This window comes from Hyla sarda, chromosome 2 (assembly GCF_029499605.1).
Source record: "Hyla sarda isolate aHylSar1 chromosome 2, aHylSar1.hap1, whole genome shotgun sequence".
NCBI classification, from domain to species: domain Eukaryota; kingdom Metazoa; phylum Chordata; class Amphibia; order Anura; family Hylidae; genus Hyla; species Hyla sarda.
This window is the reverse complement of record NC_079190.1, coordinates 22,516,620-22,532,926: the sequence shown is the minus strand read 5'-3', so window position 1 is coordinate 22,532,926 and position 16,307 is coordinate 22,516,620. Positions and strand designations below refer to the sequence as shown.

Here is a 16,307-nt window from a genome sequence, read left to right as displayed (position 1 = left end):
TATTTTTTTATCTAACAATCAAATTGTAATTGTTTTATTTTACCCTACTCATAAATTTAATGCAATTTTTTAAAATAATAAATATAATTTATAAATCCTATGTGCAAATGTATAAATATATATATTTTTATCTAACAAGCAAATTGTTATTGTATTATTTTACCCTACTCATAAATTTAATGCAATTTTTTTAATAATAAATATAATTTATAAATGCTGTGTGCAAATGTATAAATATATATATATATATATATATATATATATATATATATAATATATATATATATATTTATAATATAAATGTTCAACATTTTTTACCGTAATATAAGTTGTTTTATATTTTATTTGTTTTTATTATTATTAATATATTATATATTTTTTGGGGCATTAAATTACTGATTGTTTTGCAATTGTTTTTTTTTTCTTTCCTGATAAAAAAAAAAATAATATTTTTGCTTTTTACAAAAATAAACTGGTTTAGATCTTCAAAGTGATATAGACATTTAAAAAAAAATCATAGTTTTTAATGTCCTTAAACACAACTTACCCCTTTGGCATCGATCAATCCGGGCTTTGCATTAAACTTCACAGTTTTCAACCTCGCCCGCTCTTTTCTTTCCACCCTGAAATAAAATGCAGGATGTGTTAGATCGTATTATAAGTGGCCATGACCTATATATAAAATGTATATCGAGGTAGCCATGACTGCTTTTTCCTACAAACAGTGCCAATGTGGCTCAGCCCTATTCACTTCAATGGAGTGAAGCTGCAATACCAGACACAACCAATAGACAGGGGTGGCGCTGTTATTTCTTATACTGGACACAGGGCCATTTAAAGAGGTATTCCCATCTCGTAATAATATTAGCTATCTACAGGTAGGGTTGCCACCTTTCTTGCAAAAAATACCGGCCATGCAAATTTGCATAATTAATTATACATGCTTAACGTCACAGGACACACATATGCGGGGGAAATTTTGTCCTATTCTGACCCCTATAACCTTTTTATTTCTCCTTAGATGGGCCTATATAAGGGCTAATTTTTTGCGCCCCGATCTGTAGTTTTTAACAGTACCATTTTTGTTTTGATGTGACTTTTTGACTGCTTTTTTTTTTAAATTAAATTTGGGAGTTGCAGTTGGTTACTAACTACAACTCCCAGCATGCCCTGATACAGCCTGTGGCTCAGCAGCTGCCCCAAATGAAAACTACAACTCCCAGCATGCCCCAATAGACCGCATCCTTTGTGCATTTTTTTAGTGTAACACCTTTGCACTTTTTCTTGCACTTTGGGTGATTCAAGAGCACGTTCCTCGGCTCTTAGAAAAAAGAAAAAGAGTGTAAGAAGGGGCACCATGAACTCTTCATCTTGTGGCACTCACCTCTTGCCGGTATTGCATAGCATTGTCTGTATTTTTAAAATAAAAATACCGGCAGTGGGGACAAAATAACAGCTGTGCCGGTAAAATACCGGCCAGGTGGCCACCCTATCGGCAGGACAGGGAATAACATTCTAAAACAGTGCTACAGTGCACAGAGAGGAAACAGATTTGCCATCATAGGGTCATAAACTGAAGGAAGAAAGAAGAAGAAGAAAGAAGAAGGAAGAAGAAAGAAAGAAGACAAGAAGCAAGAAGAAGAAAGAAAGAAGAAGCAAGAAGAAGAAAGAAGAAGCAAGAAGAAAGAAAGAAATAAGAATAAGAAAGAAGAAAGAAAGAAGAAGAAAGAAGAAGCAAGAAGAAGAAAGAAGAAAGAAAGAAGAAAGAAGAAGCAAGAAGAAAGTAAGAAATAAGAATAAGAAGAAAGAAAGAAGAAGCAAGAAGAAGAAGAAAGAAGAAAGAAAGAAATAAGAATAAGAAAGAAGAAAGAAAGAAGAACAAAGAAGAAGCAAGAAGAAGAAAGAAGAAAGAAAGAAGAAAGAAGAAGCAAGAAGAAAGAAAGAAATAAGAATAAGAAAGAAGAAAGAAAGAAGAAGCAAGAAGAAGAAGAAAGAAGAAAGAAAGAAATAAGAATAAGAAAGAAGAAAGAAAGAAGAAGCAAAAAGAAGAAGAAAGAAGAAAGAAAGAAAGAAGAAGAAAGAAAGAAGAAGAAAAAAAAATGTCCTCCATGTGTACTCAATCCATCCTCCCGTTCCCCTCCTTGTCACATGCTTTCTGTGTATACACTAATATAAGGAGAGAGGAATGAGTTGCTGTGTTTGATGTCGTATGACGAGAACATTGTGGCAAAATATCTAATTGCTCAATTATGATAATAACAACTGCAACAGAAGGAGCAAAGAAAGGAAGCGTCCGGAGAACAGCGCAGGCTTCAGGCTCCTCCAGCAATTAAAGGTCAATGAGATCTGCTTCAGTGGAAGCCGCCATGTGTAATGTCTATGAGGGCCAGTGGGGAGATTCATTACAGGAGAACAAGAGGAGATAGAGGGATGGAACCTGGACAATAACCTACATAATATGAATATAGTCCAATAACTCCTGTCCATACATTTCCTGTCTGTAAATCCTAAAGCCAAGGAAAGATTAAAAAATCACCAAAAGGCATCAAATTACAGATTAAACATTCTTATAAAATGTCAACAAAAGTTCGATTTTATTTCCATCATTTACACTTTCAAAATAACAGAAAACAAAAAAATGGCGTCTGCAAAAGTTTGGGCACCCTGCAGAGTTAATATCTTGTACTGCCCCCTTTGGCAAGTATCACAGCTTGTAAACGCTTTTTGTAGCCAGCCAAGAGTCTTTCAATTCTTGTTTGAGGTATCTTTGCCCATTCTTCCTTACAAAAGTTTTCCAGTTCTTTGAGATTTCTGGGCTGTCTGTCACGCACTGCTCTTTTAAGGTCTATCCATAGATTTTCAATTATGTTGAGGTCAGGAGATTGTGAAGGCCAAGCAAAACCTTCAGTTTATGCCTCTTGATGTAATCCCCCGTGGATTTCGAGGTGTGTTTAGGATCATTATCCATTTGTAGAAGCCATCCTCTCTTTATCTTCAGCTTTTTCCCAGATGGCATCAAGTTAGCATCCAAAATTTGCTGAAATTTTATTGAATCAATTTTTCCTTCTACTCGTGAGATGTTCCCTGCGCAACTGGCTGCAATACAACCCCAAAGCATGATTGATCCACCCCCATGCTTAACAGTTGGACAGAGGTTCTTTTCATTAAATGCTGTTCCCCTTCTTCTCCAAACGTACCTTTTTAACCTCATCGGTCCACAGAACTTGTTTCCAAAATGCATCAGGCTTGTCTATATGTTCATTTGCAAAGTTCAAATGCTAATTTTTTTTGTTGAGGACGTAGAAGAGGTTTTCTTCTGATGACTCTTGTTACGCCGAGCGCTCCGGGTCCCCGCTCCTCCCCGGAGCGCTCGCAACATCCTCGCAATCGCAGCGCCCCGGTCAGACCTGCTGACCGGGTGCGCTGCGATACCTCTTCCAGCCGGGATGCGATTCGCGATGCGGGTGGCGCCCGCTCGCGGTGCGCACCCCGGCTCCCGTACCTGACTCGCGTCCCGGCGCGCGCGGCCCCGCTCCTTAGGGCGCGCGCGCGCCGGGTCTCTACGATTTAAAGGGCCACTGCGCCGCTGATTGGCGGAGTTGGCTTAATTAGTGTATTCACCTGTGCACTTCCCTATATAACCTCACTTCCCCTTCCCTTCCTTGCCGGATCTTGTTGCCATCGTGCCAGTGAAAGCGTTTCCCAGTGTGTTCCTAGCCTGTGTTCCAGACCTCCTGCCGTTGCCCCTGACTACGATCCTTGCTGCCTGCCCCGACCTTCTGCTACGTCCGACCTTGCTCTTGTCTTCTCCATTGTACCGCGCCTATCTTCAGCAGTCAGAGAGGTTGAGCCGTTGCTAGTGGATACGACCTGGTTGCTACCGCCGCTGCAAGACCATCCCGCTTTGCGGCGGGCTCTGGTGAAAACCAGTAGCAGCTTAGAACCGGTCCACTAGCACGGTCCACGCCAATCCCTCTCTGGCACAGAGGATCCACCTCCTGCCAGCCGAATCGTGACAGTAGATCCGGCCATGGATCCCGCTGAAGTTCCACTGCCAGTTGTCGCCGACCTCACCACGAAGGTCGCCCAGCAGTCGCAACAGATAGCGCAACAAGGCCACCAGCTGTCTCAACTGACCGTGATGCTACAGCAGCTACTACCCCAGCTCCAGCAATCATCTCCTCCGCCAGCTCCTGCACCTCCTCCGCAGCGAGTGGCCGTTTCCGGCCTACGACTATCCTTGCCGGATAAATTTGATGGGGACTCTAAGTTTTGCCGTGGCTTTCTTTCACAATGTTCCCTGCACTTGGAGATGATGTCGGACCAGTTTCCTACTGAAAGGTCTAAGGTGGCTTTCGTAGTCAGCCTTCTGTCCGGAAAAGCTCTGTCATGGGCCACACCGCTCTGGGACCGCAATGACCCCATCACTGCCTCTGTACACTCCTTCTTCACGGAGATTCGAAGTGTCTTTGAGGAACCTGCCCGAGCCTCTTCTGCTGAGACTGCCCTGCTGAACCTGGTCCAGGGTAATTCTTCCGTTGGCGAGTACGCCATCCAATTCCGTACTCTTGCTTCCGAATTATCTTGGAATAATGAGGCCCTCTGCGCGACCTTTAAAAAAGGCCTATCCAGCAACATTAAAGATGTTCTGGCCGCACGAGAAATTCCTGCTAATCTGCATGAACTTATTCATCTAGCCACTCGCATTGACATGCGTTTTTCCGAAAGGCGTCAGGAGCTCCGCCAGGATATGGACTTTGTTCGCACGAGGCGTTTTTTCTCCCCGGCTCCTCTCTCCTCTGGTCCTCTGAAATCCGTTCCTGTGCCTCCCGCCGTGGAGACTATGCAAGTTGACCGGTCTCGCTTGACACCTCAAGAGAGGACACGACGCCGCATGGAGAATCTGTGCCTGTACTGTGCCGGTACCGAACACTTCCTGAAGGATTGTCCTATCCGTCCTCCCCGCCTGGAAAGACGTACGCTGACTCCGCACAAAGGTGAGACAGTTCTTGATGTCTACTCTGCTTCTCCACGCCTTACTGTGCCTGTGCGGATATCTTCCTCCATCTTCTCCTTCTCTACTATGGCCTTCTTGGACTCCGGATCTGCAGGAAATTTTATTTTGGCCTCCCTCATCAACAGGTTCAACATCCCGGTGACCAGTCTCGCCAGACCCCTCTACATCAATTGTGTTAACAATCAAAGATTGGACTGTACCGTGCGTTACCGCACGGAACCCCTCCTAATGTGCATCGGACCTCATCACGAAAAAATTGAGTTTTTGGTCCTCTCCAATTGCACTTCCGAAATTCTCCTTGGATTACCGTGGCTTCAACGCCATTCCCCAACCCTTGATTGGTCCACAGGAGAGATCAAGAGCTGGGGTACTTCTTGTCTCAAGGACTGTCTTAAACCGGTTCCCAGTACTCCCTGCCGTGACCCTGTGGTTCCCCCTGTAACCGGTCTCCCTAAGGCTTATATGGACTATGCTGACGTATTTTGCAAAAAGCAAGCTGAGACTTTACCTCCTCACAGGCCTTATGACTGTCCTATTGACCTCCTCCCGGGCACTACTCCACCCCGGGGCAGAATTTATCCTCTGTCCGCTCCAGAGACTCTTGCTATGTCTGAATACATCCAGGAGAATTTAAAAAAGGGGTTTATCCGCAAATCCTCCTCTCCTGCCGGAGCTGGATTTTTTTTTGTGTCCAAAAAAGATGGCTCCCTACGTCCTTGCATTGATTACCGCGGACTTAATAAAATCACGGTAAAGAACCGCTACCCTCTACCTCTTATCTCAGAACTCTTTGATCGCCTTCAAGGTGCCCACATCTTTACCAAACTGGACTTAAGAGGTGCTTATAATCTCATCCGCATCAGGGAGGGGGACGAATGGAAGACTGCATTTAACACCAGAGATGGACACTTTGAGTATCTGGTCATGCCCTTTGGCCTGTGCAACGCCCCTGCCGTCTTCCAAGACTTTGTTAATGAAATTTTTCGTGATCTCTTATATTCCTGTGTTGTTGTGTATCTGGACGATATTCTGATTTTTTCTGCCAACTTAGAAGAACACCGCCAGCATGTCCGCATGGTTCTTCAGAGACTTCGAGACAATCAACTTTATGCCAAAATGGAGAAATGTCTGTTTGAATGTCAATCTCTTCCTTTCCTAGGATACTTGGTCTCTGGCCAGGGATTACAAATGGACCCGGATAAACTCTCTGCCGTCTTGGATTGGCCACGCCCCTCCGGACTCCGTGCTATCCAACGTTTTTTGGGGTTCGCCAATTATTACAGACAATTTATTCCACACTTTTCCACCATTGTAGCTCCTATCGTGGCTTTAACCAAGAAAAATGCCAATCCCAAGTCCTGGTCTCCCCAAGCGGAAGACGCATTTAAACGGCTCAAGTCTGCCTTTTCTTCTGCTCCCGTGCTCTCCAGACCTGACCCATCTAAACCCTTCCTATTGGAGGTAGATGCCTCCTCAGTGGGAGCTGGAGCCGTCCTTCTACAAAAAAATTCTTCCGGGCATGCTGTTACTTGTGGTTTTTTTTCTAGGACCTTCTCTCCGGCGGAGAGAAACTACTCCATCGGGGATCGAGAACTACTGGCCATTAAATTGGCACTTGAGGAATGGAGACATCTGCTGGAGGGATCAAAATTTCCAGTTATCATTTACACCGATCACAAGAATCTCTCCTATCTCCAGTCTGCCCAACGGCTGAACCCTCGCCAGGCCAGGTGGTCGTTGTTCTTTGCCCGTTTTAACTTTGAAATTCATTTTCGCCCTGCCGACAATAACATTAGGGCCGATGCCCTCTCTCGTTCCTCGGATGCCTCGGAAGCAGAGGTCTCTCCGCAACACATCATTCCTCCTGACTGTCTGATCTCCACTTCTCCAGCCTCCATCAGGCAAACTCCTCCAGGGAAGACCTTCGTTTCTCCACGCCAACGTCTCGGGATTCTCAGATGGGGTCACTCCTCCCACCTCGCAGGCCATGGGGGCATCAAAAAGTCCCTGCAACTCATCTCTCGTTTCTATTGGTGGCCGACTCTGGAGACGGATGTTGTTGATTTTGTGCGGGCCTGTACTGTCTGTGCCCGGGATAAGACTCCTCGCCAGAAGCCTGCTGGTCTCCTTCATCCTCTGCCTGTCCCCGAACAGCCTTGGTCACTGATTGGTATGGACTTTATTACTGACTTACCCCCATCCCGTGGCAACACTGTTTGGGTGGTTGTTGATCGATTTTCCAAGATGGCACATTTTATTCCTCTTCCCGGTCTTCCTTCAGCGCCTCAGTTGGCAAAACAATTTTTTGTACACATTTTTCGTCTTCACGGTTTGCCCACGCAGATCGTCTCGGATAGAGGTGTCCAATTCGTGTCTAAATTCTGGAGGGCCCTCTGTAAACAGCTCAAGATTAAATTAAACTTCTCTTCTTCTTATCATCCCCAATCCAATGGGCAAGTAGAAAGAATTAACCAGGTCCTGGGTGACTATTTACGGCATTTTGTTTCCTCCCGCCAGGATGACTGGGCAGATCTTCTACCATGGGCCGAATTCTCATACAACTTCAGAGTCTCTGAATCTTCTGCTAAGTCCCCATTTTTCGTGGTGTACGGCCGTCACCCTCTTCCCCCCCTCCCTACTCCCTTGCCCTCTGGTTTGCCCGCTGTGGATGAAGTAACTCGTGATCTTTCCACCATATGGAAAGAGACCCAAAATTCTCTTTTACAGGCTTCATCCCGCATGAAAAGGTTTGCCGATAAGAAAAGAAGAACCCCCCCCATTTTTGCTCCCGGAGACAAGGTATGGCTCTCCGCTAAATATGTCCGCTTTCGTGTCCCCAGTTACAAACTGGGACCACGCTATCTTGGTCCTTTCAAAGTCTTGTGCCAGATTAATCCTGTCTCTTACAAACTCCTTCTTCCTCCTTCTCTTCGTATTCCCAATGCCTTCCATGTCTCTCTCCTTAAACCACTCATCATCAACCGTTTCTCTCCCAAACTTGTTTCTCCCACTCCTGTTTCCGGTTCTTCTGACATCTTCTCCGTAAAGGAGATACTGGCCTCCAAGACGGTCAGAGGAAAAAGATTTTTTTTGGTAGATTGGGAGGGCTGTGGCCCTGAAGAGAGATCCTGGGAACCTGAGGACAACATCCTAGACAAAAGTCTGGTCCTCAGGTTCTCAGGCTCCAAGAAGAGGGGGAGACCCAAGGGGGGGGGGTACTGTTACGCCGAGCGCTCCGGGTCCCCGCTCCTCCCCGGAGCGCTCGCAACATCCTCGCAATCGCAGCGCCCCGGTCAGACCTGCTGACCGGGTGCGCTGCGATACCTCTTCCAGCCGGGATGCGATTCGCGATGCGGGTGGCGCCCGCTCGCGATGCGCACCCCGGCTCCCGTACCTGACTCGCTCTCCGTCGGTCCTGTCCCGGCGCGCGCGGCCCCGCTCCTTAGGGCGCGCGCGCGCCGGGTCTCTACGATTTAAAGGGCCACTGCGCCGCTGATTGGCGGAGTTGGCTTAATTAGTGTATTCACCTGTGCACTTCCCTATATAACCTCACTTCCCCTTCCCTTCCTTGCCGGATCTTGTTGCCATCGTGCCAGTGAAAGCGTTTCCCAGTGTGTTCCTAGCCTGTGTTCCAGACCTCCTGCCGTTGCCCCTGACTACGATCCTTGCTGCCTGCCCCGACCTTCTGCTACGTCCGACCTTGCTCTTGTCTTCTCCATTGTACCGCGCCTATCTTCAGCAGTCAGAGAGGTTGAGCCGTTGCTAGTGGATACGACCTGGTTGCTACCGCCGCTGCAAGACCATCCCGCTTTGCGGCGGGCTCTGGTGAAAACCAGTAGCAGCTTAGAACCGGTCCACTAGCACGGTCCACGCCAATCCCTCTCTGGCACAGAGGATCCACCTCCTGCCAGCCGAATCGTGACAACTCTTCCATGTAGACCATATTTGTACAAGTATCTCTTTATAGTGGAATAGTGTACCACAACTCCAGTGTCTGTCAGATCTTTCTGGAGGGAGTGTGCAGTCAAACGTGGGTTTTGAATAGTTTTTCTCACAATCCTGCGAGCTGTTCTGTCTGATATTTTTCTTGGTCTTCCAAATCTTGCTTTAATTTCCACTGTTCCTGATGACTGCCATTTCTTAATTACATTCCGAACAGAGGATATTGACATCTGAAAACGTTTTGCTATCTTCTTATAGCCTTCTCCAGCTTTGTGAGCGTCAACTATTTTCAGTTTCAGATTTCTAGACAACTGCTTAGAAGAACCCATGGTGCTGATTGTTGGGGCAAGGTCAGATGAGTCTGGGCATTTAAAACCTTTGAGATTGACATCACGTGGTCTTCCCAGATGATGATTGAGAACAATCCATGACACTGGCAGGTGTCAGCTTTGCAAAGGGGGCAGTGCATGCTATAAATTCTGCAGGGTGCCCAAACTTTGGGAGACCCCATTTTTTTTTCTGTTATTTTGAAAGTGTAAATGATAGAAATAAAATCTAACTTTTGTTGACATATTATAAGAATGTCTAATCTGTAATTTGATGCCTTTTTGAGATTTTTCCATCTTTCCTTGGCTTCTTTATGCACATTAATACAAATTTTTACCTGGGGTGCCCAAACTTTTGATCCCCACTGTATCTATCTATCTCACATCTATCTATCTCATACCTATCTATGTCATATCTACCTATCTATCTTCTTGTCTCTTTAGCGCCACCTAGAGTTAAAGGAAAGCTGTCAGCCTGTTATAATGTGAGTGAACAGAAATTCATCGAGGGGTCACTTACTTAAATATGTCCAGTAGGTCTTGAGATCCAGAAGACCCTCTGCTAAATTCAGTGAATCGCGCACAGGAGGCGGGGCTCCGCCCACTCAATTTACATATTCTTTATTGCCTGTGACACCACTTCAATAATGAATATGTAAATTGAGTGGGCGGTGCCCCACCTCCTGTGCGCTATTCTCTGAATTTAGCAGAGGATCTTCTGGGGGACATATCTCAGGACCTACTGGACATATTTAAAATAAGTGACCCCTCCTTGGACTCCTGTTCACCCACATTATAACCCAGTGTATTAGGTTTAATGTGGGTGAACAGGCTGACAGTTTCCCTTTAACCCCTTAACGACGCAGGACGTATATTTACGTCCTGCGCCGGCTCCCGCGATATGAAGCGGGATCGCGCCGCGATCCCGCATCATATCGCGTCAGTCCCAGCGCTCATCAACGGCCGGGACCCGCGGCTAATACCACACATCGCCAATCGCGGCGATGTGCGGTATTAACCCTTTAGAAGCGGCGGTCAAAGCTGACCGCCGCTTCTAAAGTGAAAGTGACCCGGCTGCTCAGTCGGGCTGTTCGGGACCGCCACGGTGAAATCGCAGCGTCCCGAACAGCTGACAGGACACCGGGAGGGCCCTTACCTGCCTCCTCGGTGTCCAATCGGCGAATGACTGCTCCGTTCCTGAGATCCAGGCAGGAGCAGTCAAGCGCCGATAACACTGATCACAGGCATGTTAATACACGCCTGTGATCTGTGTAAAAGATCAGTGTGTGCAGTGTTATAGGTCCCTATGGGATAATAATGATCAGTATATAAGAGATCAGTGTGTGCAGTGTTATAGGTCCCTATGGGATAATAATGATCAGTATATAAGAGATCAGTGTGTGCAGTGTTATTGGTCCCTATGGGACCTATAAAACTGCAAAAAAAATGTAAAAAAAAGTGTTAATAAAGGTCATTTAACCCTTTCCCTAATAAAAGTTTGAATCACCCCCCTTTTCCCATAAAAAAATAAAACAGTTGTAAAAAATAAATAAAATAAACATATGTGGTATCGCTGCGTGCGTAAATGTCCGAACTATAAAAATATATCATTAATTAAACCGCACGGTCAAAGGCGTACGCACAAAAAAATTCCAAAGTAAAAAAAAGCGCATTTTTGGTCACTTTTTATACCATTAAAAAATGAATAAAAAGTGATCAAAAAGTCCGATCAAAACAAAAATCATACCGATAAAAACTTAAGATCACGGCACAAAAAATGAGCCCTCATACCGCCCTTTAAGTGGAAAAATAAAAAAGTTATAGGGGTCAGAAGATGACATTTTTAAACGTATAAATTTTCCTGCATGTAGTTATGATTTTTTCCAGAAGTGCGACAAAATGAAACCTATATAAGTAGGGTATCATTTTAACCGTATGGACCTACAGAATAATGATAAGGTGTAATTTTTACCGAAATATGCACTGCGTAGAAACGGAAGCCCCCAAAAGTTACAAAATGGCGTTTTTTCTTTGATTTTGTCGCACAATGATTTCTTTTTCCATTTCTCAGTGCATTTTTGAGTAAAATGACTGATGTCACTGCATAGTAGAATTGGTGGCGCAAAAAATAAGCCATAATATGGATTTTTAGGTGGAAAATTGAAAGGGTTATGATTTTTAAAAGGTAAAGAGGAAAAAATGAAAGTGCAAAAACGGAAAAACCCTGAGTCCTTAAGGGGTTAAAGGGGTACTCCGTTGCTAAGCATTTGGAACAAACTGTTCCGAATGCTGAAGCTGAGAGCTCGAGATGTCATAGCTCTGCCCCCTCATGCCCCGCCCCCTCAATGCAAGTCTATGGGAGGGGGCGTGACAATGGTCACGCCCCCTTCCATAGACTTGCATTGAGGGGGCGGGGCGTGATGACATGAGGGGGCGGGCTATGATGTCACGAGCTCCCGGCGCTGGCTCCAGTGGTCGGAACAGTTTCTTTCAAATGTTGAGCAGGGGAGTTCCCCTTTAGCCAACCAGTAAGTTAAAGCCCATTCCATTAAAGTGATTGTGTAGTAGGATACTTTTATTTTTTGCAAGGGTCGGATTGGGATGAGAACATAATCTGGGCACTGCACCCCTCCCCCTCTGTTCAGATGCTCGCGGGTCCTCACTGCTCCCCACTTTTTGGTCCCCTTAGGACTTGCTTCTATGTTCTCCAGATTATTTATTACCCATCGTCCTCCAGCCTCCTCCATCCTGCACTTTAAGGGTTATTTCTCTTATACATTCAGTGAATCTCTTTACCGTGTTCTTTCCCATCATGTTGTTGTAATTCCGGGAACCATCTATACAGTGTGGTGATATATGACTGGTATCAGCAATAGGGGGCGCCGGTGATCATCGATATTCACTTAACCTTATTAAACACCAGATGGAATCTACATTTCAGCCTTTTCGGTGACATCCTGAGAGACGCATTATCAGAACCTACAGAATTACAGCAAGAAATCTTAGGAAATCTACATTATGCCCTGAGGTCTGCTTGGTACGTGAATAGGTTTCTGCAGTGTGCAGTACTGTATTGTGGCCTGTCCCCTATAAATAGTGTCCCCAAACACACAGTGATGTCACAGTACAGGGGTAATATACACAGTGATGTCACAGTACAGAGATAATACACACAGTGATGTCACAGTACAGGGATAATACACAGTGATGTCAGGATAATATACACAGTGATGTCACAGTACAGGGATAATACACAGTGATGTCAGGATAATATACACAGTGATGTCACAGTACAGGGATAATACACACAGTGATGTCAGGATAATATACACAGTGATGTAACAGTACAGGGATAATACACAGTGATGTCAGGATAATATATACACAGTGATGTCACAGTACAGGGATAATACACAGTGATGTCAGGATAATATACACAGTGATGTCACAGTACAGGGATAATACACACAGTGATGTCACAGTACAGGAATAATACACACAGTGATGTCACAGTACAGGAATAATACACACAGTGATATCATAGTACAGAGATAATACACACAGTGATGTCACAGTGCAGGGATAATACACAGTGATGTCACAGTACAGGGACAATACACAGTGATGTCACAGTACAGGGACAATACACACAGTGATGTCACAGTACAGGAATAATACACACAGTGATGTCATAGTACAGAGATAATACACACAGTGATGTCACAGTACAGGGATAATACACAGTGATGTCACAGTACAGAGATAATACACAGTGATGTCACAGGACAGAGATAATACACTCAGTGATGTCACATTACAGGGATAATACACACAGTGATGTCACAGTACAGGGATAATACACACAGTGATGTCACAGTACAGGGATAATACACAGTGATGTCACAGTACAGGAATAATACACACAGTGATGTCACAGTACAGGAATAATACACACAGTGATGTCACAGTACAGGAATAATACACACAGTGATGTCATAGTACAGGGATAATACACACAGTGATGTCACAGCACAGGGATAATACACAGTGATGTCACAGTACAGGGATAATACACAGGGATGTCACAGTACAGGGATAATACACACAGTGATGTCACAGTACAGGAATAATACACACAGTGATGTCATAGTACAGAGATAATACACACAGTGATGTCACAGTACAGGGATAAGACACAGTGATGTCACAGTACAGGGATAATACACACAGCGATGTCACAGTACAGGGATAATACACACAGTGATGTCACAGTACAGGGATAATACACACAGTGATGTCACAGTACAGGGATAATACACACAGTGATGTCACAGTACAGGGATAATACACACAGTGATGTCACAGTACAGAGATAATACACACAGTGATGTCACAGTACAGGGATAATACACACAGTGATGTCACAGTACAGAGATAATACACGCAGTGATGTCACAGTACAGGGATAATACACACAGTGATGTCACAGTACAGAGATAATACACAGTGATGTCACAGTACAGAGATAATACACACAGTGATGTCACAGTGCAGAGATAATACACACAGTGATGTCACAGTACAGGGATAATACATACAGTGATGTCACAGTACAGGGATAATACACACAGTGATGTCACAGTACAGGGATAATACACACAGTGATGTCACAGTACAGGAATAATACACACAGTGATGTCACAGTACAGGAATAATACACACAGTGATATCATAGTACAGAGATAATACACACAGTGATGTCACAGTACAGGGATAATACACAGTGATGTCACAGTACAGGGACAATACACAGTGATGTCACAGTACAGGGACAATACACACAGTGATGTCACAGTACAGGAATAATACACACAGTGATGTCACAGTACAGAGATAATACACACAGTGATGTCACAGTACAGGGATAATACACAGTGATGTCACAGTACAGAGATAATACACAGTGATGTCACAGTACAGAGATAATACACTCAGTGATGTCACATTACAGGGATAATACACACAGTGATGTCACAGTACAGGGATAATACACACAGTGATGTCACAGTACAGGGATAATACACAGTGATGTCACAGTACAGGAATAATACACACAGTGATGTCACAGTACAGGAATAATACACACAGTGATGTCACAGTACAGGAATAATACACACAGTGATATCATAGTACAGAGATAATACACACAGTGATGTCACAGCACAGGGATAATACACAGTGATGTCACAGTACAGGGATAATACACAGGGATGTCACAGTACAGGGATAATACACACAGTGATGTCACAGTACAGGAATAATACACACAGTGATGTCATAGTACAGAGATAATACACACAGTGATGTCACAGTACAGGGATAATATACAGTGATGTCACAGTACAGAGATAATACACTCAGTGATGTCACAGTACAGGGATAATACACACAGCGATGTCACAGTACAGGGATAATACACACAGTGATGTCACAGTACAGGGATAATACACACAGTGATGTCACAGTACAGGGATAATACACACAGTGATGTCACAGTACAGGGATAATACACACAGTGATGTCACAGTACAGAGATAATACACGCAGTGATGTCACAGTACAGGGATAATACACGCAGTGATGTCACAGTACAGAGATAATACACAGTGATGTCACAGTACAGAGATAATACACAGTGATGTCACAGTACAGAGATAATACACACAGTGATGTCACAGTACAGAGATAATACACACAGTGATGTCACAGTACAGGGATAATACATACAGTGATGTCACAGTACAGGGATAATACACACAGTGATGTCACAGTACAGGGATAATACACACAGTGATGTCACAGTACAGGGATAATACACACAGTGATGTCACAGTACAGGGATAATACACACAGTGATGTCAGGATAATATACACAGTGATGTCATAGTACAGGAATAATATACACAGTGATGTCATAGTACAGAGATAATAAACACAATGATGTCACAGTACAGGGATAATACACAGTAATGTCACAGTACAGGGATAATATACACAGTGATGTCCCAGTACACAGATACTACACACAGTGATGTCACAGTACAGGGATAATACACAGTGATGTCACAGTACAGGGATAATATAAACAGTGGTGTCACAGTACAGGGATAATACACAGTGATGTCACAGTACAGGAATAATATACACAGTGGTGTGACAGTACAGGGATAATATACAGTGATGTCACAGCACAGGGATAATATACACAGTGATTTCACAGTAGAGATAATACACAGTGATGTCACAGTACAGGGATAATATACACAGTGATGTCACAGTACAGGGATAATACACACAGTGATGTCACAGTACAGGGATAAGACACACAGTGATGTCACAGTACACAGACAGTTATGTCACAGTAGAGATAATACACAGTGATGTCACAGTACAGGGATAATATACACAGTGATGTCACAGAAGAGATAATACACAGTGATGTCACAGTACAGGGATAATATACACAGTGATGTCACAGTACAAGGATAAGACACACAGTGATGTCACAGTACACAGACAGTTATGTCACAGTAGAGATAATACACAGTGATGTCACAGTACAGGGATAATATACACAGTGATGTCACAGTAGAGATAATACACAGTGATGTCACAGCACAGGGATAATACACACAGTGATGTCACAGTACACAGACAGTTATGTCACAGTAGAGATAATACACAGTGATGTCACAGTACAGGGATAATATACACAGTGATGTCACAGTACAGGGATAATATACACAGTGATGTCACAGTACAGGGATAATATACACAGTGGTGTCACAGTACAGGGATAATATACACAGTGATGTCACAGTACAGGGATAATATACACAGTGATGTCACAGTACAGAGATAATACACAGTGATGTCACAGTACAGGGATAATATACACAGTGATGTCACAGTACAGGGATAATACACACAGTGATGTCACAGTACAGGGATAATATACACAG

The 16,307-nt window shown here is 44.1% G+C and overlaps 1 protein-coding gene across 17 annotated transcripts in view; it reads right to left on the bottom strand.

The window, feature by feature from the left end:
- Positions 1 to 16,307, bottom strand: part of DLG2 (discs large MAGUK scaffold protein 2) — a 1,357,480-nt gene that overhangs the window by 50,039 nt on the left and 1,291,134 nt on the right. For all 17 annotated transcript variants that reach the window (XM_056561360.1, XM_056561363.1, XM_056561361.1 and 14 more), the window contains one exon: positions 548 to 623. In XM_056561360.1, coding sequence (XP_056417335.1) covers positions 548 to 623 — 76 coding nt within the window. The remainder of the gene's footprint in view (positions 1 to 547; positions 624 to 16,307) is intronic.